Source organism: Acanthochromis polyacanthus, chromosome 7 (assembly GCF_021347895.1).
Source record: "Acanthochromis polyacanthus isolate Apoly-LR-REF ecotype Palm Island chromosome 7, KAUST_Apoly_ChrSc, whole genome shotgun sequence".
NCBI lineage: Eukaryota > Metazoa > Chordata > Actinopteri > Pomacentridae > Acanthochromis > Acanthochromis polyacanthus.
In genome coordinates this window covers 21,112,877-21,136,482 of record NC_067119.1, presented here as the reverse complement: position 1 = coordinate 21,136,482, position 23,606 = coordinate 21,112,877, and the positions used below count along the sequence as shown (strand labels likewise).

Genomic DNA, 23,606 nt, shown 5'->3' with positions numbered 1-23,606 from the left:
TCACAAGAGGCACAAGAGTTCAGGGGGGGCATAAAGTCTCAGTGCAACATGACTTGTTTTGTATGAGAAGATTTATTAAGGCTTTAAAAGCATGGAACCCATATGGGTAATTATTTAATAACAGCATACTGATGTCACTAAATACACGTTTCTCTATTGTATGGCTAAAGAGAAGTTGTCTATTAGTAATTTAAGAGGTGATTAGTATTACAAAGACGTGACGTCAATGACAACAACATTAAACAAAGCAAACAGTTTCTGTAATTATTTGGATTCCTTATAATGTTTAATCCAGGCTTGTTAATTGTGTCCCGCTAGAGAGTAACACAGTGATGTATACAGATTTAGATGAATATGTAAAGGTATATTGTGGATACACTGTATTTAGATGACTGAACAGATCTGGGATACATTTCTAGTGTCACATAAATAAACTCATACAGTAAACTGCATAGCAATTTAAAAATGCCGTAAGTAATACTGAGCAGAATAAAACCTTGCAAAAGTTTAGTTCTGTGTGTATGAAATAAATAAATGACAAATTAAACCAAAAAGGGAATTTTACATCATTTACGAAGCTAGAATCTGGTTTCCTCACTGGTTTGACAGAGGGAGATACATGAACAAGGTATTGAAATGTGGATAAAAGGCATCTATTGTATGGAGGTGCGAGACATGCAAAGCCCAACGAAAACAAAAGCACCGAGTGTTGGGGAGGAGGGAATGACTAGAAGTAGGCGCAGCAGCGATTTATGGCTTCTGTGAGAGGAGAAGAGAGTCCGGCTCTCGGAGTCATCATCCTAAATATCGGAGCCCATCTCGGCACACTGTTTGTCTGATATGTGTGTAGCTAGAGACTCAATGATGTCCAACAACAGCAGCTGGCTGAGAGACCGCAGATTGGGGAGCTTGGATACCTTTGGGAGGGGAGGAGAACAAAAAAAAAGAAAAAGAAAAAATGAGCCATAAATTAAGACAGGATAATGAGTCAGTCAGAGCAAAATGGGGAATAAGCAGCACTTGATCGCTCATGCATGAAAACTGAAAATAACAGAACGAAGCTGAACACAAATATTCACAGCAGAGCTAACACTCCAGTGAAGCAAAGTGAAAATTGAGTGCTTCGCTGTTTCTTTGGATAACAAACAATAATCAGAGTGCCACTGTGACCCTCATCGTTATGTGATGAGGTGCTTGTACAGCCGGCCGAGTCTGTAAACAGTCTCCTCTCTACGTAGAAGATGGAGGATGATCCACTAGGAGGCCAAAGGTGTCAGTCTCCCGCAAAGAGGACAGGACTAGAGGGTTAGCTCAGCTGCAGTGAGTGGGCAGCAAACCCCCAGAGCTCCGGATACAAGCCCACCCACCTTGATGAACTGGTGGACAATAATGTGGAGGCAGTGCTTCTTCATGTCCAGAGCCTGGGTCTTATCTGCTGCCTCCAGGATCTGAGGGGGGGAAACATTGTGAAGAAATGATTCATTCTGCATCAAAAAAAAAAAGAGGGCAAGTGACAGTGTTGTCCAATTAGGTCACCGATCCCCCTGGGTGAAAACATAAATACCTGCAAGACATTCTCCACAGTGACGTTCATCTCCAGGTTCTGCTTGCAGTAAGCCTGCAGCCGGTTATTGGAAAAGCCGTAGTAATAGGGTGCAGCAAACAGATAGCTGTTTATCAGTCAAGGAAGGGAAGAAAAGGGCTCTTTCAGTGCAAAATTCCAGCAAAAAGCAGGATTCTGGGTGTCTTCATCATCCATGTGGTGACTTTACATTTGCAAAGAGCTTTTATGTGAACAAATTCTCACTAAATGGAACTCGTAAGCAAATTTCACCAGGTGACAATGAGGACAGTGATTCCTATTAAAATACTAAAAACTGTTTCATTTCCTGTGACCCTGTATTGTCCTCAGTCTTGGTGACAACAAATTACGACCATACATCAGCCATCTCTAAACTTAACTTGAGCCAAGTTTAACCTAAAATATCTAAAGATGCTTACAACCTTATGTCTAAACCCAAAGTCCTATCTTAATGAGCTCGCAGTTCTATTATGAACCCTGTGAATTCCAAAGCCTACCTGTGGGTTTGAAGGCATGTTATCTTTACGTAAAAAAAATGCCAAAATGACACCATGTATTAGAGCCAGAAACAGTAAAAGCAAATTTCCAACAATTCTAGAACCTATCATGCATGATGTTCAGTTTTGGCTACGCTTAAAACTGATTTTTTTTCATCATCTTTCCTTTAAATTCACGAAAAAAATCCATATTTATAGGCAATGGTAGTGGACCCTTCCTGGGAAATGTTTTTAGCAAATTTACATAAAGCGGTTGGAGAAGGATACAGGGAATCCTCTGGAGGCATGTTGACGTCTCCATAGTAGATGTAACGCAGCATGGATTCAAAGGCCTGCTTACTTGGGACCATCTCACCGATGGATATATTTACCTGACCGTCCTCAGGCATGAAGGAGCGGAACATTGCCTCGAAGTAACTGAGGAATAAAAGGATAAAAAGTAAATCACATCATTAAGCTGCAATTTACCGTGATAACAAGGATTAGAAAATCTCATCACGTCTATAAAAAAGCAGCTTCAAAGCACTGTCAGTGGAGCAGAAAATGCAAATATAATATTATCTCATCCTAATCAGGGCACAACAATATAGTTTAATGTAGCTGCAAACACCAGCGTATTAAATCTGTGTTGCTTCTACCTGGAACGGGCAGCCAGTATGGCTTTATGTGCAGGTCGTGGGTGACCATCTAACAGCAGAATAATGTCGCAGAACTCCAGGCCGCCTCCCTCCAGACAAGCCTTCATGTCCTGCACCAGGGACGTTCCGATATCCACTGGCTGGTCTGAGTACAACCTGGGAGGAGGCTGCTGCTTTCGTCTCACGATCTCCACTATCAGTGGGGTGGAAAGATGTTCAAACTCCTTTGTCATGATCACCTGGTTGAAGTGTGACTCCTTCACCACAAAATTAAGACAATGTTCCTGTAGAAAGAACACATTTCTCATTTCTGATTTGAACTTGAAACAGATGCCAGGCGACACTGAAGCTACTCTCAACTTCAACCACTGGAGGTCATTAAAAACAAGTAATTAGCTGATTTTCATGCAGCTTTATCTGGATGTACCTTAAGCTGGTCCAGCTGCAGCTTGTTGGCATTTTCACAAACACTCAGAACATTCTGCAGGTCCACAGATGCTTCGATGTACTGCACGCACAGCTGCTCCAGGCGAGAAAGCTTAAAACTAAGGGCCAGTTTGTATACATCCATGATCAGGAGAACATCCTGGACGTGACCTGTGTAGAAAGACAGAGACAAGAATAACTACCATGTTTTTTTTCTCTCAGTGGGTTTACTGCAGATACCATCAAAACGTGAGCAGCATGAGAAGAGAGCTACCTCTGCGAGGGTACTGGATCTTGTCTGTGTAGAGAAACTGCATTAAGACTTCAAAGGGCTGGGCCTCCGCTTCCCTGATGGATACTTCCAGCAGCGGCTGTGTGCCCGATGGCCTATTGCCTGCTGGGATATCCCTCGGGCCTCCAGCTGCCCCCTCATCACTCTCCTCGCTGCTCTCCTGTTTGGTCTTCTGCAAGACAGCAAATAATGCAACACATTTCTTTAACAGTGCAAGTCTACGAAGAAAGACGTGACCTCATACTGTTACAATTGTGCACAGTATTCCAACAGTAAATTGATTTTGCGTTACACCTACAACCATGGTTCATTTTTATTTTATTAAAAAAATCATCCAGTGCCCCCTGCTGTATTTACTGCATGCTGCTGTAGCATTTCTGTACAAACACTGTACTATAGTAGCTACAGAAAAAAGCCAAAAAATGTTTTTGAAAATGACAATGATGAAGTCATTGGGTTAATATTTCATTTGCAGCCTTACAATGTACAACTGATTTACTAATTTAGTTCGTTAATATCCTAAAAGAAGTGGCTTGTGAAGTGATGTGTGTATCCAAACAATCTTGATTACTCAGAGCAGCATTAATATTGTGACACTTAATAAAGCTAGCAGGCAGTACTTTTTTCAGCATCATTGTTCTGCAATAACTTCTTAGCATATTCTACCTCAAGTGGTCTTAGGTAAAACTAGACTTCTGGTCTCTTTTTGGTTTTGTTTTCAGGTTTTTAGCAATCTAGCCAATCACAGTCAACAGTCAATCCCAGGTCTCTTCAGACAGAGGTGTTGTTCCTATTGGATGTTTTCCACACTCAGATGTGATTGCACCTCCCTTTAGATGGTGGAAAGTCTGATTCAATAGCAGGAAATGCTGCAAAAATATGTGCTATTCCAGCATTCGTAACATCTTCCTACACTGCAAAGCAACTCAATTAAGAAAATAAATATGTTCAAAAAAAATTCAGAGGTGGAAAAAACTTTCATGCTATTGCATTGAACTCAAGTTGGATTCTGAGATTGCTCTTCTTTTCCTGAACAGGTAATCTGCTGTCATTTCAAAGGGCTTTACAGGTCTACTAGCTTTGAAAGGAAACAGGACAGAAGTTCTCACAGAACTGCTGCTACATAATGGCACCAGGATCACCACCATGACCAAGATAAGTGAGATGAATGACTAGAAGGGCTACTGGTGCAGGTTATTTAAAGGTCACTAAGTTAGTGTCATATGCACATATGAAGTGTACACATTTTCCTATGCTCATCTGGTGGGAAGGGCTTAGGAAAAAGAGGAGGAAGCTGCAAGGGAAAGCCTGTACTTTCAAACTCGACTGTTTTTTGTGTCTTATCCAGATTTCAGCTAACAACAGCTTCAACATTATCAACACAAAGGTTCTAATACATTCTGTGACAGAAGGACACAGCTGAATCCTTGCTCAATGGGAGTTATTTCGTTAGAACCGATTTCCTCTGCTTTGTGCAAATTAAGTCTTATATTAGCTTACATCCGCCTGATATTTAACTGGACACACTACAACTGGAGGTTATGCCAATTCGGTATCACTGACTTTGTGTTTTACTTGTTTCCACTGTGTGCAATAGGTGAGTGACATAAACCACAAATACCTCTGCCTGATTCCTCTTATTTTTTTTCAAATGTACAACACTGACAGTCTCATGCTGTCTCAGAGGAAAAAAGATGTACTTGCTGCACAGTTCTGACCTGTCGCTGTCTATCCCGAGCCTGCAGGATTTTCTTCCGCAGCCACTGACATCTTGCAGTCACTATGGCGATATGCCCCAAGACTCTCTCCTCTCTCTGTAAACAAAACAACAAGGAGTCAGTACGTGTTAGGCGGATCACGTGAAAGTCACCTTGAAACATCAGTCTGCGGTTTGTCCCAGGCTCACCCACCTCGCCCAGAATAAACTCCACGTCACAGAACTGACGGTTCTCCCACAGTTTGCCATAGTCCTCATGGAGAGTACACTTTGGGTAGCATGAGAACTGCAAGAACATTTCAACAGCAGTGTGATATCTTTTCTCATGACAGGTAAGATTTTTGACGACAGTTTCCAAATGATGCAACACATTTACAAACATTTGTTCAACACTAACTTGGAATCTGTACATCTCCCCACTGCGGACATTGTTGTCCACAGTTCCTCCAAAGATGTACATGGCATCTTGGATCACGGCAGCAGCATGGAAGAGTCTCCCACTGGGCATCTATGGGGGTAAAAACAGATAAAGTTCAGCTTCTGTAGGGGACTGTATGGCAAGTGTTAAAAAGCATTGCTTAAGAACCTGTCAGATTCACTAACAAATGAATATCTAGAGTGACTTTGAAGGAGCACTGTACTATTGTGATAAGCACTAATTCCGCAGCAAAGTCTTAAATACCTGCAAAGCCTGGTGATTGAGCTGAATCTGAGTGAAGCCTAAGTTTCACAAATCAAATACAGAATTACCCACATAACATGGGATGAGTAGTTGAACCCAAATTCTAAAAAAAGTTTAAAAGGCTTTAATACACATATTTTGTAATTGACTGTGGACAATCAGATGTATTTTGCCTCATTTAGCATCCACCAATTCCATTAAAATGGTCTTGTACAGTATGGGTGGAACCTACAGGTGCACCATGATCTCAACAAAACATATTTACCTCCGCCAAGGAGGTTATGTGACACCCGGTGTTTGTCTGTCTGTCTGTCTGTTAGCAAGATAACTCAAAAACTCCTGGGCAGATTAAGATGAAATTTTGAGGGGATGTAGACTATGGTAAGAGGAAGAGCTGATTTAATTTTGGTGGCAATCCGGAAAGGATCCTGGATTCTGGATCACTTTGAATTTTTTAGTATGTTTTAGTATGTGGTCCAAAATATGACAAAAACATCATAGGTAAGTATGTCGTCCAACAAATTGGAGCAAGGTGTCCAGATAGCTCAGCTGGTTAAGAAGGTGATTTGTAAACAGAACTGTGTCAGAGATGCAGGTTTGATTCCAGCTCATGATCCTTTACTGCATGGGTTTCCTGTTTTCCTCTCTATCCTTGGCGGAGGTTTGCACTCTCTGAGTGCTTTTCTAGTTGTGATTTCGTTCACCCACTTTCATGCCTATTGTAGGGTGACCATACGTCCTCTTTTGCCCGGACATGTCCTCTTTTGAGGGGCTGTCCGGCCGGCGTTTATAAAGTCCTTCAAATGTCCGAGTTTTTGATCTTGCCTAGCTTGAGCGCGTCACAGACCAGTGTATTTATCATTCACGTTGAATGGTTCCTTTGGAAACACGCTCTGAAAGGCGGAGTTTGAGAATTGAAAATTTTCCGCGTGCGAGCTGGAAGTGTGTCCTCTTTTCAGAGAAACAGAATATGGTCACCCTAGCCTATTGACACCATTCCTTGTGAGCGTATTTGGTTCATACCTCGCTGTCAAGGCTGGGATGGATCACTTCCCAGGTCTGGGAGTCCACATCATAGCAGTGCAGCTCATTGGGCAGCGTGTTGTCAGCAGCACCTCCAAATACATAGAGGTGGCGATCGAAGGCCACCATAGTGTGTCCATAACGTCTCTGGGGGGGCGGAGGGGAGCCCCGCAGTAAATGTTCAGTGGGGATGCGTGTCCACCTGAGGAGACGAAGTAACGAGTCCAATGTAACTGTAACTAGTAGGTGCAGGAGGAGAGACTGAGCTATGCAAGTAAAGACTTTGCTCACATGTGGCCTCTGAACTCAAACTGGAAGAGGTTATTAGTGATCTTGGCTCCACTCTGGCCAGAAAACACAAACATCTTATCCCTGCATACAGCTACTGGGAAGTTGCAGCAAGATGGAGGGATCTCCCCACTTTGGTCGATCTGATGGACACAAAGTCACAAATAAAGACATCATCACAAGCCTCTTCTAAGCATTTCGCTCTGAATGATCTCTTCAAACATAGAAATGCATAAAACGAGCCTCTTCCCAGCAGGCATGTTCTCGGTCCTGCAGACTGACGGTCCACATGTCATTCAACCTACACAGAAAAATGGTGTCAGTCAAGTTTCTGCACCAAAAATCAACTAATGAATGAATGCGACAAAAGAAAACATTCATAAACATACCTGGCATTTCCATCATAGCCAGCGAATATCCACAGTTTATCACTATAGACTGTGGCCCCATGAGCAGATCTGGCCACTGGCAAGCTAAAACACAGACATATGACTGCTAAATATGGGCTTGATCGAAAAGGAAGCCACCAAAAGTTCACTTCAAATAATCAGTGATTCTCCGGCATTGAAACAATAAATATGAAAATCGATCCAAGAAATACAGCTTTACACACACAAAAACCTGCAATACATTACCTGCCCTCCACTTTCCATTCAGTCCACTGCCCTGTAGCAAATTTGTACTCAAAAAGGTCGTTTTTGTTTTTCAGGTTTGAATTGGAGTAGATGTCTCCAGTGTAGCCACCTGAAATATACCACAGTCAAATATTACACCAAACCCAACTGAATAAGGCTAAAAAGAGTAGAATGAAGGACATTTGCTTTTGAAAATGATGATCTTAAAAGAAGTTACCAAAAACAAACATGCTGCTGCCGTAGACCACAGCTGAGTGGTGATATCTGGGTGCAGGTGGAGTTCCAGTGGTGAAAGCTCTGCAACATACACATGATAAGCTGGTGTTAAATCATATTTTACCATCTATGTGTATATTTCCTATGGCTGCTTTGCTACAGAGGCTGCAGTCAAGTAAATTTAGTTGAACTCAATATGCTTTATTGCCATAATATCACGATAGCAATATTGCCAAAAGATCGAGGACGGGATAAGAAAAACAAAAAGCAAAAAGCTAATAAAGACAATGAATACGATTACAACTGAACAAAACAGGAGAAAAACAAGTCAAAAAGCAGTAAATATAAATTGTATGTGTGCCAGTTGTATAATAGAGCATGTCAAGACAAATCTCATATTAAATAATGTTGTAAATGAGTCTCTTAAAATCTGTTGCTTAGTTCTGCGAAGTCTGGGATTATCATACTATTTCATGTATTTCTGTCTTAAATCATTGCATTTGTAACAGTGCATCTCTGACCACAGACTCTTTCCTCTGTTGCTCGTCACTACATCCTGTGTTTTCCGTTCTGAATCACCAGACTTTAGCCCTTAAGTCTGTATTCAGTCGTGATCTGTCTCTGCTTTCCATCTCTGGCAATTAGAGATATTCTGCCAATATATACTGATGGCTTACAGCCAGACAGTAATGAATTTTGTTTTTAGCTTTGCTTTGAATCCTGTTGACTCTGTTTAGTGGTTGGAGATCAGTGATGGTATAAGGTTGATCAGTGCTGAATGTTATCTGATCGACAAGTCTCAGGATCACCTGAATGAAGGGACTGAGGGACTCTGGGGGTTCAGCGCTTGGGATTGTAGTAAAAGTAAAATCTGAGTGTGTTTTCAGGGCTCAATTTGAGGTGTAACCAAAATGTCTTCTTTTTTCAATTTTCAATCAGTCGGTAATGGTCTAATTCTGCTCTGCATTATTTTAGTGCTGTTTTTCTTTGCTTGCTTCATATGGATCTACAAACTTCAGCATGCAGGACCTCTGTTTGTAGGTGTAGTCCTGATGACTGAGTGGGCCTGAAACTTCACTACCGTAAATGCCAACTGCTCGGGTCACACTGTGAAATACTTGAGTCTAAGCAAAAGCTGGTAAGCCTATTTTTGAAAATTGTTCTCTAATTGCATAAAATGTTCTCTGTGGATTTATATTTCAGTCTTACCGACACCAGGAGCAGTCCTTCACATCAAAGCGGAGTAAATCATTCAGCATGTTCTTCCTGTGGGGTGACACAGAAGTGTAACTGACTGCACAGAAAGAAATAATGCTGTCATTGTCTGGTAGTACTCACCCATTGTCTCCCCCAAACACATATATTGCATCCCTGTATGCCACAACAGTGTGCTTGCTGCGCCTGTGTGAAGTCACATGAAGTCCATGGTGAATACAAGACAGTAAATGTTCAGGGGTAGTTATGATGCCTCGTCTGCCCATCTGTCAACAGTTTACCTTGCACCGACAAACTCATCACACGGAGGAAGTCTTCTCCAGCGATGAACGGTTTCAAAGGGGCCGAAGTTGAGCGTCAAATACTCCACGCTGTCCGAGCAGCTGTGGTCGAAATCAACACTCGGGGCCACTTTGGTGGATTTGCAGGACATTTTTGCTAACTCATCCGGCTGAATCAGTTCTCAGGGACACCCTCAGCTAACCACATCCCTAATGCCAGTCCGCCAGCCTAAGACCTAATACTTCTACCAACGTTAATTCATTGTTATTACTCATGTAGACAACACTAAAGTCCGCTTTGTTTAGGTCAGAGAGTGCGCTCTTCCGACTAACAGTTAGCAACTAGCGATGCTAATAACCAACATTAGCCGCATAGTTAGCCCTTGCTAGCTAGCTAGCTTTGTGCTACTGCTACACAGCAGAGCACGCAACAGTTACAGCGAATCAAAAGTTAAATGATACCTGCTAATGATAAACTAAAGTATACACTAACCGGTTCAGTATTTCAGTCCTGGTATGAATACAAACCAAGTGAGCTCGTAGAGAAGCATTAGCCGCAGAAACTAATCTTGCAAAACAAGAGTGCTGTCCTTAAAGAGCTCTATGGTCCGACCACGCCCCCAATGACTGCTGAGCACTTAACATCCTAGGCATAGAACAAACAAAAAAGGCTACTTAACGACATAACACTGGTTGTATACTGTCAAAAATATTGTTAGTAGTGAAGAAATAAATGTGATTGTAACGCATTAATAAAGAGTCAGAGTTATCATTTACCAACAGGTATGAATGTAGTTTATTATTCAATTAAAGGTTACAGATTTCTCATTTTAAGTTGACTGAATGTAAGCCTCACTAGACAGTCTTTACGTATATGGCATTTTGTATGTTTTTAGAATAATATTTCCTTTGTGCACATGCATGCAAATGTAGTTTGGCTTTTGGTCCTGTGCCCTCCAAACATAAATGGGTTTGGACAACTCAAATGTCATTCGTAATAAAGGCTTGCAGCTGCTCTGTAAAGTAGTAGTATTTATTAACACCTAATAAAGCAATTAAGTGGTACATTGTTTATGAAGGATGTCTTCATTGAAATTTTAGCCATAATGGCTATGTTTAAAACCTATATATATTAAACAAAATGCACAATATGACTTAAATGTCAAATGATTCCATTTTTATCATCTTTGAGTAATTGCATTACTTCTAAGTTAAACAGATATGTATTTGCTCATGTTTAAAATGAAAAAAAAAACATTTCAGATTTACTGTATTAAAAATACAGGCCCTACATTAGGAACTTGGTGTAACAAAAGTCAGTATACTTTCCTTTACTGAGTTTCAAATCTTTTATTTTCTGCATACTCTGAATGTCCATCTTTATTTTTCAGAATGTATTGAATCTCTCTCAGCATTGAAAGTACCAGTGCTGCGCAAATTTCTGGCGAGATGTCACTGGGCTGCACAGTGGACCAGTGGACAGCTACACAGCCAGAAGATCTCTGGTTCGCATCCTGACCTGGGCCTGGGATCCTTCTGAATGGAGTTTGCATATTCTACCTGTGCATGCGTGGGTTTTTCGGGGTACTCCGGCTTCTTCCTAAGGTCCAAAAATAGGCTGAGGATAACTTCTAAATTGTATAATTCTAAATTGTCCGTAGGTGTAAATGTAAGTGTGCTTGTTTGTCTTTGTATGTAGCGCTGCAAGAGACTGCCAACCTGTACATGATGTCCCCTGCCTTCACCCCAAGTCAGTGCTGATAGGCATAGGGATATATGCAATGTCCCTCCCTTGTCTGAGCTGTCACGGAAACTCAATTTTCCAAGAATAATCTGAATGGCAAATCTGAAGCACCTGCCCATCTGTTTTTCAGAGTCAGATTGTGCATTTAGTGCACTTTCTGTGGTGCCTTTTAGAAAGATGGTCTTTGTGGCTCTGATTAGTGGTACTATCACTTGTTCTTTACCTTCTAGTTATTGTTACAACTACGTTTCCACTGATTGTTAGTTGGACTCAGATCTGCCGGTACCCTCTTCCATCTTTGTGAAGTTTCCCAGTAATATTATACTTCTGTTATTATAATTTTTGTTTCCATTAACTTGCTGTTGCCATTTTTAATTTTCATGGCTGCATGTAGATCACTTTAATGGAATTGACATACGGTCACATTTTGATGCCATAGAAAGAAAAGTAATGTTATTTGTGTCACAAAGCATTGTTAACATTGTTAGTTCAACTTTTATTGTTCTCACTATGCAACTACACAAATTTTTGATGTGGCAGCATTGGATTGATTTTCCTTTACCTTGCTAGTCACGTATTGCTTCAATAGTCACTTGTCAATATATTAGTTTTTAGAGAAGTTGCTTAATGAATGGTAGTCTTTAAAGTCTGTCAAAGTGCACAGGTTCAGGTTAGGACCTTGGTATAGCTGATATATTGATGAGTAATATAATACATGGATGTATTTCCTTATACTCGAAAAAATGGGACCTTGCCTTTAATAACATTATGTGATTTCGATAAAGAAAAAACACTCATCCTCCTTAGATTTTCCATGTTTTATTTTTACAACAGTAAATCATAGTGGATATAATTAGGATTTTATAACACTGATAAACAAGAAATACTTTAATGGGTCAGTGGAGAACTGCTGTCACTTTGGTCTGTTATCTGCAACCTAAGTTCATTTTAACCCAACAATCTTCACTTATATTATTCATTCCTAATAACCACTGCCAACACCAGATTAGGAACTTGTGATTTAACTCAACAAAAAATTGTTTTCAGATTATTCAAAGACATTGGGAGGTCATATACATTCATACACAATAAAACCCGGAACAATCTTACTACTAATTATACATACAATAACAAAGATGAAACAGTCACAGATAGAGAGGAAGCTGAAAACTCTCTGAATTGGTCTTTTTCATGCAATATTGCATTTCACTTCATTAAGATTATCATAAATTGCTGGTAGCAGTGGGGAATTGTATGGAGGACAAAATCGGTAAAAACCAGATATATACAACAACAACAGAATCTAATATTAAATACAAAACACCGTGAACTAAACACTAAATGCATAAAAATAAAGAATAAATAACATGTGAAAGAAGTGACGGGTGTGGTGCATTGACAGGAAAAATATTATAGCTTATAACTGAATTCCTTTTCCTACTGCAGGTTATGAGAGCGAGGCTGTGTAAACACATGTAGGTGGTGTTTAACACTGTTAGTCACTGTCATAGAAGATATGCATTTACCTCACTTGGCTGACAATGATTTTACTTTTTGGCCCACTGTGCAAGTCCCACCACACTGTCAATGTGCCTGCCAAGACGAGTGCCAACAGCATCAGTTGTTTAAGAATAACCATTTGTGAAATCAGCAGAAAGAGGAGACTTGGCTACAAATGCAAAGTCCCCTGGAGCACAAAAACAATTTTCACATTATATAGCAGAGAAGTCAACATACATCATAGGTTAATCAAAATGACAAGCAATGTAAAGAATCACAGACAGTATTTTTTTCTCCTTTGCTTTTAAATTAGTAATTTCTTTGCATGTACTTCATCACACATGTTTTGTGACAGAAAGGTTAACATGCCACTGCAGGAAAAGCACATTTTTAATTAATAGCATTAATAATGACTACATTTTATTTAGACGTAGCAGATGTGGGGCGCTGAAAAAGAGTGATTGTGTGTTTTTCTCATGTAAATGTAAATGCTATTACAAAGGTTTGTATTTGGTGACCTATTTTTTCAAACTAAGGCCGATTTTGTCCTCCATAGAGTGTAAAGTGGGATGTAATACATTCACCATTTTGACATCTGTATTTTTACATTTAGAATTGAATCAGTCGCTTCAAACTTGAGCTTTGGCGTACAGATATCAAAGCTCAAGTGACATTATTTATTTCAAATCGACACATTCTTTCAGTGTCTTCAGAGTATCTTCAAAATTTGTCAGGGATGGCAACAATGGTTCCGTATTCCATTAAAAGGCTTAAATAATTAGTCCTGAACTTCATCGTTCGTCCAACTGCTCCATTAGAACAAGCTCACATCTGAATGTAAGAACATTTTAAAGTTTGAAAATGGACTCAAAAACAGACAACAACACTAAACCTCATCTGGATGTAGTAAACTGGTTCAGTATTTGTAGATTGTGAGGTCAACAATATACTTTTTTTTCTCTAAAGCACCCATCAGATCGATTACAGTGCATATTCATATATAATGCAAACAAGTGAATCTCGATACATTTCAACAAAATGAGACAAGGAATGAGACAGAAACTGTTCAACCCTCAGTCTTTAAGCCACACAGTCACAGCTGTCTTGTTTGAATGCAGTCTTTCAGAGTTGAATTGGCCCCTCTTGCTCACATGTCTAGTCACCAGTTGATGATATCTCGGACATGGCCCCACAGCTTGGTGATCCACAGGTTCACCCCAAGCTCTGATAGGTACTGAATCTCTGGCATCAACATCTTGCGGCACAACTTCTGGTGTGCTTTGTCCAAGTTCTTCTTCAAGTTATAGCCCATGATAGACTTCTCTCCGATTGGCTGCCAGGGCTGCATGTCTGTTTCTTGGATGTTGCCAGCTTCCACAGCATGACCCCCCTCAATGCAGATGGATGCCATCTCTTTGTTCCTCTGCCTGAGCTCCGCCACGTCCTCAGCCATACGTTGTCGTCCATATGTGTCTACTTTTTTCCAAAACGTTTGGTTAAAATGCTGGTAAAGCTTCCAGTCAATAGCATTCCACTCAAGGGACCTGGCCCTCAGCTCAGGGGTGAGTTTAGACACAGTGGATCCCTTACGGGCATTGAGCTTAAAGAAGAGCAGGTCATCCATTTCCCAGCAGAGGGCGTCCTTGAGCAGAATTAGCGATTCCTCAAAATGTTCCACCAACATGACAAGCTGAAAACGGTCAGTGATGAGTTTGATTCCTTCTTCTACCCGCGGATCGTCCAGCTCCAGAGTGTTGTCCTGTCCAAAGTCAAAGAACAGCAGATTCTTGAGGTAGAAAGAGTTGTAGCTGTCTGGATCAAAGTACTTACTGGGGTCAAGTAGGAACTCGGTCAGCTTGTCATCACCTGGTATCTTCCAGGTAAAAGGCACCAGCCGGCCAAAGTAGTGGAAGGATGACTCAAAAAGCTCAGCGGGGTCTCGCAGAATAGTGATGTAGGATGTGTCCATTGGTAGCAACTTGGCCAATTCAGGTTCATTGAAGCGCATGTGATTACAGATAATATTGAAGCACATTCCAGGTTTGTAGTCTTTAACCTGGGAGCGCTCGAAAAAAGAAGGATAGAAGAAATCATTTCTGCTGTCAGGGAAAGCAAATTTCAGCTGATGTTTCTCTCCAAAGCGGAAAAGTATATTGAGGAAAGTGCTGCTGGCTGTTTTGTGGGTCTTCATGAACATAATATCGACTTTAGCAGCACAGTTTTGGCCAGAGTTCCCTTGGGAACTGTTGATGGTTGATTTGGAGTGGAGCTGGGATGAACGGTGGGCACAGGAGTAAGGAACTGGAACCCTACAGAGAGCAAAACAATAAAAAGATGATGTGCTTATGAAATTTAATGTCACGCAAAAAGAAGAAAATCCTCACAGATTTGGAGATTTTGTGTGAGAAGTCTTTCAAATAGTTTTTCTTCTGTCAATTAATGAATTGATTCAGCTTTAAAACAGTATTTGTTGAAGAAAGCAGATATTTGTTTTCGATGACGGTCTTACTCAGGCAGAGTGATGTGGGCCTGTGGAGTGGAGAGGCAGTAAAGAAGAATCATGCAGCTGGTCAGGAGAGTTCCCAGGACCAGGCCTTTGCACATGGACTTCCACTGCCTCATTTGCTTGCCAGTCATGGTCCAGCAGAATCAAAGATTTTCTGAAAAACAGAGAACAAACCTCTCATTCATTATCATTGTATTATTCATGATCACCCTGGTATGCATTTCCTGCCTGTTCTCTGCCCAGACTTTCTTTTTTTAATGCTATTCTCAAGTTACAAGAAAGCAAAGACTTCCATGATGTAACCGTTTCGTCACTGTTCTCTGCTGACAAGGCTTTGAATGATTTATTTAGATAGGTATATTGGAATTTAATTGTAAAGTGACTCCACAGATTACAATCTTTGTTCTCTGCTTTCCACAGGAGTGGACAGAAAATCATGAACACATGTAAACAGCACACTGCAAAAACCTGTCACAGGGAGGAGGAGGAGATCAATCTATGTGGTGGTATTAATTTGGATAGAATTTACAGCCATCTCCACCTTGATCAACTACAAAACAAACAGGAAAGAGAGCCGTTTTAATTTGAAACCATCCATTTATCTGTTTTTTATGCCGAATAAATGAAGTACTTTTACCTTTGATGCTTTGTTTGCTAGTAACAACTTCCACTGGAATAGGAGAGGACTTTTACATTGTAGCATAAGTGTACTTTTATTCAAGAAAAGGATCTGAATACTGTATGCAGAATATTTGATTTTTGCTTGTATTTTCCAATTGCTTTTTTTCTGCTTGCATATGTTGATGTATGCACATAATTTCTCCAACTACATACAGTCGCTCCTATTGAGGAAGTAGCATATTAATATAATGACTCTAATCGTTGTAGCCCATGACAAAAATATGATGCTTTAAAATAAAATTAAATTAAAAAACAACTTTAACTTCGATGTAAAACATGCTATTTCTAGAATAGAATAGAACTGAATAGAATAGAAATGCTTAGTTAATTCCCAAAAGGAAATTTTGTTGTTGAAGTAGCAAGCAGAAGGAGTAAAGTGAGCGCCACCGCAATACAAAAAAATAAGAAATTCTAAATTGAAAATTGTAAAATACACCATGATTTAAAAAAAACACTGAACTTGTTCGTTATGTAGCTGACTCAGCAGGCGGCTCGTCTTACTGCAGTCTGCAGGGGGGATGCAATATCACTTTCCATGATGGTGCATTATTTATTTTTTTGGCCAGCTGAGAAACACAAGGTTGGTCATTTCCAACTCGTAAGTATGTCATTTTGTAGCTCACCATACAATTTTAACTACACCCTGTGTTTAAAAGGGTTTTTGAGGTGGACAGGCAAGTGGAGGAGGATGACTGTGAAAATGTGTCCAAAGCACAGTGGGTTCACATCCCTGAGTACCTTAAATTATGGTCCATCTGATGTCAGTTCTGTGAGAACTCCTGTGTGTAGAGCTGCCATTACAGACTTCAGTTTTTAGCAAAATACCTGGTCACAAGAAAGGACTCTCATTGTTTAATTCCTTCTGTGTCGGTGTTTCCGCTGAGCCATCCTATAAAGGAGAAATCCAATTCATAAGAGTTTAGATGTTTGCTAAGATTATTTCAAGGATTTCAGACAAATCAGTCCTTGCCAAAGTCACAAGCGGTGGATGCTTTCTTACATTCCCTGAACACTAAAAATACAATCTCATTCAAATTCAAAGCTAGAGTTCAGTAGTTTAGTCGAGTGGTTCCTAACATGGGAGTCGAGCCCTTTCAAAGTGCCACATGATAAAAGTAGGTGGCTGTGAGATGAATAATGGACAATGAAAAAGGAATATGATCAGATTTTGAATTCTATTTATTTTTCACATTTTAGTCAATTATTTGTGTGTGCTAAATATTAGTATTCCAAGATGGTGGCACCATTGATTTAAAATGTACCACACTTCTATTTACTGTTTACAGTTTTATAGTTTGTTATGTACAGTTGAAGACACCACACCTAGTAACCCAAAATGTCAAAGTGGAAACACGTTCAGGATACAAACTGATGCATCTGAACACAGTTAGTAGTGTGAAACCAAAGATCTGAAGACTTTTGTAAAAGAAAGATTTGGGTCTTCAGAAATTTGCAAAAAAAAAAAAAAATACTGTACATAATTAAAATATAAGCACTGATGCATTTTATAAACTGTAAATTAAGCAACAACATGAATAAAATGGTTGTATTTATATAGTGCTTTTATCCAAAGCACTTTACATGATACATTACATTCACACACTGATGGCAGAAGTTGCCATGCAAGGTGCTAACCACAACCCACCAGGATCAATTGGGGGTTCGGTGTCTTGCTCAGGGACACCTTGACATGAGTTTGACAGGGCGAGGATTGAACCGGCAACCTTCCAGTTACAAGACAGCCACTCTACCCACTGAGCCATGCCACCCCATAAATAAATAAAAGATGAAACTAAAAATAGACACACTAATATACAGATTTAATATAATTTTTAGAATTTATTTCTTGTTTCTCAATCACTGTAACTCATGATTTTTAATTCTACTGTGTGTATTTATAAACTGCTTTACTATTGAAGTGAATATTGTTTTTAATGTTATTTCCAAAAGAACTTGACCTCTTTGATCCAGACTGTTTGGTGGCTTCAGTGATTTACTGATTATTCCTCTTGTGTTACCATGGTGTTTGCTTTTGGTTTATTGGACTTAAATGTCTCGATAACTACTGGACTGACTGCCATGAAGTCAGTAACAGGCATTAACATCCCCCTTAGAATGAATTTTAATAGTTTTACTCTCAACTAAAGCAGCAACTTTAGCTCCACTATGTCAGCCTGATTGAGAGATTAAATCCTCACATTAAGGTAAAGACTGAAATACTGAGCAGAAACTGGTGTCTCTGCAGTAATATTTGTTTTTGTGGATGCTCGTTTTGTTCATTCCAATATTGTGCATTGTATTCTGACTTGAACATTCACAGACAGATGTGACAAAGTGCCATTTCCAGGCACAAATGACAGGTTTTCTGTCTTAGTAAGCTTACAGTTTGCCTTCAGAACTTCAGTAAAATGATGAGGTGGTGCTCACAAACATAGGCTTCTGTAAAGCTAGCCAATAAGGCAGCTTTTAGGAAGCTAACTGTGAACTGCATGTCATCAAACTGTCAAATCCAAAGTTGTGCTCTGAAATTTAGTGCATGACAGTTTACTGTTTATATCTTGACCTATAGGTGAGAGACAGTTGTAAAGGATGTAAAGATTTTAGTCAGAATAATTTCTATTGTGTTTGCTGTGTATGTATATATTTTTTTTCTATACAGGTTTCTAGAAATTGTACAGGAATAGTTCTACATATCCATTAATTTCTTATCAGGTAGTTTGTTCCAGAAGTCCTGTTCCTTTACTTATTTACAAAAACATACACTACTGTTCAAAAGTTTGGGGTCACTTACAAATGTCTTTATTTTAAATGCATTTTTTAAATGAATATAACAATAAATTAATCACAAATCCAGTGCAGACATTGTTAATGTGATAAATGACATTCTAGCTGGAAACAGCTGATTTTTAATGGAATATCTGCATAGAGGTACAGAGGAACATTTCCAGCAACCATCACTTCTGTGTTCTAATGCTACATTGTGTTAGCTAATGGTGTTGAAAGGTTAATTGATGATTAGAAAATCCTTGTGCAGTTTTGTTAGCACATGAATAAAAGTGTGACTTGACATGGAAACATAAAATTGTCTGTGTGACTGACAAGACAAGACTGATGAAATTCTGTTGAGATTTAGCTGTTCTGTTTAAGTAACACATATTATTCAAAAACAACTCAAATTAAAAAATCCTAATACTCCAGGCAAATCTAGAAATAATCATACCGACACTAGCAGCGTGCACATTTTTTAGAAAGGTAATGAGTAGTTTTACACTGGCTTGATGCATTCATATTTCCAGATTCAGGCTATAACCAGAAGAGACCAAACCTTTGAAATCTGGACCTCTGAGCTCTTAAACAACCAGACAGAGGAGATCAAGCAGATGGATTCATCTTTTAAAGTTCTGTTCAAAACACACCCGTTCTGACTTGCATTACCTACATTATATCATTCTTATTACATTATTGCACCACTATTCTTACTTGTTTATGATACATTCATGAAGTTATAAACTAGTAATACATGTCTTCATCAAAGCTCTGTAAGAGTTTATAGTGGTTTACTATGTCAGTCATGTGCCATCAGAGTCTGCAGTCACTTCCTGAGCATATAACTCCAGTTCTATATGTGTTACAGTCACTGGTCATTGTTTGTCGTCTTCCTTCTGTGGTGGATTTTTTGTGCCTTTGTATACGGAAGCTAACCTGTGTAGGTCCAGTGGCTGGTTTGAGAGCCACTCTCGAACCCGTGCTGCCAGTTATCTCAGCTAACCAATCTGGAGCTGAAGACCTGCACTCCACCCCTTTGTTCTCCCCATCTCCGACCCGTCTGATTGGGCCACCACCCAGTTCCCTCCACTTTCATCCAACCGGTCGCAGCCATCATCACATCTGGAGAGTATAAACCCCCAACCAAACTCTCAATCAGAGCGGCTGGGCTTTAGTGTGACCAGTTCACCCAGGTGCTTCTGGAGTCTTTTGGTGTGTTCTGTATCCACTGAAGGGTGGCTACTCGGAAACTAGAGCTTCTCTTAGCAGCTACTATTACAGTGAGGAGTTACCAGTTTTGGTGAATCTGTGGCTCCTGTTTAGCAGCTAGCTAACTTGGTGAGAAGCTCCTTGTGTCTTGTGTGTGTCCTGTAGCCGCTAAGGGGTGGTTATTCACTTATTGTGTCTTGTTAGGAAATGTGTGTTTTGAGGCACCAGTTTTTATTTCGTTAATTATACAAAATTGACACATTTACATTTGCTTTGGTTTGTTTTGTGATGGGTGTTGCTATTGTTGTTTAGGTTTGGCTGAGGAGTTTAGTTGTGTTGTTTTTGTTTAGCTAGTTCACAACTCTGTCAGCATTTGGTTGGTTTTATTTGTTCTTTAATTTAGCAACATCCCACCAGTCTAGTTTCTGTTATTTTCATCATTTTTATGTTAATTTGTCACTGGGCAATAAATTGCATTACCTAACCAGTGACATCTGACTTTTTTGTTACATCCAGCTGACCCTAGCAGCGTTTTTGTAACAGTGTGTGACCTCCGATGCGTTCATTATCAGTTGTGTTGGGCCACGCTGGGCTCCACCCATGATGTAATGCAACTAGTAAACTATCACTTTCAAAATAACCCAGTGAAGTAAAATCACTAGAAGATCATTAGATACTTAAACTGTACTGAAATAATACCTGAGTAGGTGTACTTTACACAACAAGACAGTGTAGATGGACAGTGATTGTGCCATTGTTGGTCTGCATCACACACAGCAGAAAACCTGCAGCTTCACTCATCTGTACTGACTTCAGAATGGTTTGATCTTTGGACACAGTCCAGTCAGTGTTGTCACTGATTTTAACGGCTCCCTGTTGTGACAGCACTAAATTGCTGGTTACATGCTGCTGCTTCTAAGATGCTAATGACTATTGTGCCAACAGTGTTTGAACACCAAGTTCCCGACTCACGGTCACAGCCTGGCAGCCAGCGTTATAACAGTCAAATCAACAATGCACCACCCTTTTTGAAGACATGACAACCTCACTCTCATCTATGTTGATATGGCTATAAAAAGCTGAAATGATGTTATATCATTTGTAAATGAGTTTCTCAATCTAAAATACTATGCGGTCACGGGTTGGAAATTGCCATGATTGTGAAGGACAAACTGTTGTTTTAAGTGGGGAGCTATTGTAATGTGCTGATGCCGTACAAATATTTCAAATAAATCACTACTTTCAGATGTATTAGGAAAATAAATTTTATTCTGCAGTAAACTCTTTCATTTTTTAATTGTTACTATATTAAGATGTATGCAGAATTGTGACAGAAATCTATTTAGCCCAGTGCATATCTACTTTCCTTTTTTTCTTTTGCATCTATGTAGTGTTTAAAGATGGGCCAATTCAAGATTATTAAACCTTCTATGCAATATAGCTATAAGCTTTTTGTATAGGAATTGTAACTGTGATAGCCTTCTGAAAAAATCCAGACATAATCCCACTGTAGTCTTAAATATGGTGTGTTTTTTGTGGTGTCCAGATGTGTCATTTATTCTTCATTTTTTGGATTTAGACCAGCTTTGAATTATTAGCTCGAGATAAATCTCTTAACCTTCATATTTTTCTTGAGTAACTGCATGTCTGGATGAATTATAGAGTAAACATTGTAGGTTCAGTCTCATCATCAGTACATTGTACAAACCTTACTTTCCAAACACAGCTAAAAGAGGGATTTCTTCTTGTCCTGGACTCTGTGAAGGGGCTATTATGGAGGCATGTGAGAGCGCTTTCTCTCTGCCGACCGAAGCAGCTCTGATGGGAGACATTTGAGACGAGACTAATTCTAGTGGATCAGTTTGCCTGCAAAAGTAGAGTGGGGCAGCATTATTTCCCTGCCTGGATATGCCACACTGGACAGGTAAAGTACAGCAATCAATAGTTTGCTAAAGTTGTCTCCAAAAAGTCCAGCTTTTGTCAGAATTCAGCCACTATCCCAATGTTCTCACCTTCTTAATAGCAAGACAAAATAAAGGCAAAAGCACACATTTACCAGGAAAATATTTACCCTGCGCTTTGAATGTCTGCACACCAAACTCAAACATTTATTTTTCTGTTGTACTATGAAAAAGAAACTAAATAGATGTAGACTCATGCTAAAAAGTCAACCGTATCAGATTTAGGATTATGCTGAACAGTTTTCCTCTCACATTTCATGGTTAAAATTGTTTTGAAAGAACAGCAACTTCATGATATTTTTTTTAAAAAACATACATAAGACTACTGAAGCACACATGCAAAATTTAGGAAACTCATTTTATCCAGAAGACAAGAGACTTCTTACCCTCATGCATAAATCCAGAGGAAGTTCAGTGGAAGCGTTTCCTTGCAGAACTGCATTGTTTAGACGATCATGTTCCAGATAACTGATTAAAGTTGAACTTCTTCTCCTCTGTTTCTTACATCTGATCTTGACATACACATACTGTTACAGACCTGGCACAGTCCCGCGCTCCCCTTATCGCATGTCCAGCACTGAGCTGCTCATTCATACTGGCTGCTGTTCCTCTTCTCCTCTTTCTCTCCGTATGCACACCTGATGCTTGTGAGCTGCCCTGCCGCCTCCCCTCAACTTTCAATTCCAAAACTGATCTTGCTGAATAAAGCTCTGCAGGGAGGCTCATTTAGCCTGCTGTGACGTCAGGGTTTCTGTCAAGGGACTCGCACTTGTCAGTGAGCGTGAAAGAGGAGGAGGAGGAGCGAGGGGAAAGGAGGGAGGAGAGAGAGGCTGTACAGTCCCTATTCTGTGTCCCATACAGAGGGCTATTGAGTGTAGACGCTGGAGTCTGAGCTGCAAGCCGATAGGAGGGGTGGAAAACGGCATAAAAAGAACAAATGCAGATATCCAAGCACAAAGCCTCTAATTGTACTAGTTGATCAGACTGCTTTGTGTAGGTATGTTTGAAATGCTATTAGCAGCTGTGTCTATATGTGCGGTAGGAGAGCACACAGTGCAGCTATTAAATATTTCTCCACAGATCAGACAATTACTTAAACAAATACGGCTCGGATTGTCATGTGACAATACAGCACATAAGCCAAAATTGGTTTTTCTTCATTTAAGGATCCGTCTTTCTTTGTAATATTTCCTGGAATTTATGCATTTAAAGTGAGTAATATTTTAACTCTGAGACATGCAAGTTACCATATACAGAACACACCTGTTCTTTCACTTTCATGACTTTTGTTTAAGAGCAAGACCTTTGTATCTCCTTTGTGAGATCAATAGTCTATCTTATCTATCTTATGAAACTGTCCTTCACAACAGTCTCTTGAGCAAGAATGGTAAACGGTTGTATTTATATAGCGCTTTTATCCAAAGCGCTTACATGATACATCACATTCACCCATTCACACACACATTCACACACTGATGGCGGGAGCTGCCATGCAAGGCGCTAACCACGACCCACCAGGAGCAATTAGGGGTTAGGTGTCTTGCTCAAGGACACCTCGACATGAGCTTGACGGCCGGGGGATCGAACCGCAACCCCTCCGGTTGTTGAGACGGCCACTCTACCCACTGAGCTATGCCGCCCCCCGCAAGACTGTGCAGATATTTCAGCGGAGACTAAAATTAACATTCTACCACAAGTGACGAGTCTATTTGGCTCTGTGCACCAGGATGTAGCAATATGTGGTCAC

General features: G+C 39.9%; 2 protein-coding genes across 7 annotated transcripts; both read right to left on the bottom strand.

The window, feature by feature from the left end:
* Positions 1–53: 53 nt before the first annotated feature.
* lztr1 (leucine-zipper-like transcription regulator 1) lies at positions 54–10,123 on the bottom strand. Its single transcript, XM_022198176.2, has 19 exons — positions 9,493–10,123; positions 9,335–9,397; positions 9,206–9,262; positions 7,998–8,077; positions 7,781–7,889; positions 7,535–7,618; positions 7,389–7,446; positions 7,149–7,288; positions 6,858–7,059; positions 5,550–5,660; positions 5,346–5,438; positions 5,154–5,249; positions 3,418–3,607; positions 3,145–3,314; positions 2,718–3,001; positions 2,347–2,496; positions 1,565–1,670; positions 1,368–1,448; positions 54–917 (listed from the first exon to the last, which is right to left on the bottom strand). The coding sequence occupies exons 1-19, from the start codon at positions 9,642–9,644 to the stop codon at positions 801–803; spliced, it is 2,343 nt and encodes a 780-aa protein (XP_022053868.1). The 5' UTR covers positions 9,645–10,123; the 3' UTR covers positions 54–800.
* Positions 10,124–12,039: 1,916 nt separating this feature from the next.
* Positions 12,040–22,847, bottom strand: gal3st1a (galactose-3-O-sulfotransferase 1a). 6 transcript variants are annotated; one of them, XM_051950946.1, is made up of 4 exons: positions 22,246–22,847; positions 21,607–21,764; positions 15,246–15,396; positions 12,040–15,045 (listed from the first exon to the last, which is right to left on the bottom strand). In XM_051950946.1, exons 3-4 carry the CDS (start codon positions 15,371–15,373, stop codon positions 13,896–13,898), a joined length of 1,278 nt encoding a protein of 425 aa, XP_051806906.1. In that variant the 5' UTR covers positions 15,374–15,396; positions 21,607–21,764; positions 22,246–22,847; the 3' UTR covers positions 12,040–13,895. The 6 variants fall into 6 exon arrangements, with proteins under 6 accessions (XP_051806906.1, XP_022053909.2, XP_051806907.1 ...); XM_022198217.2 differs by lacking the exon at positions 21,607–21,764 and adding an exon at positions 16,662–16,812; XM_051950947.1 differs by lacking the exon at positions 21,607–21,764 and adding an exon at positions 16,749–16,812.
* Positions 22,848–23,606: the final 759 nt, after the last annotated feature.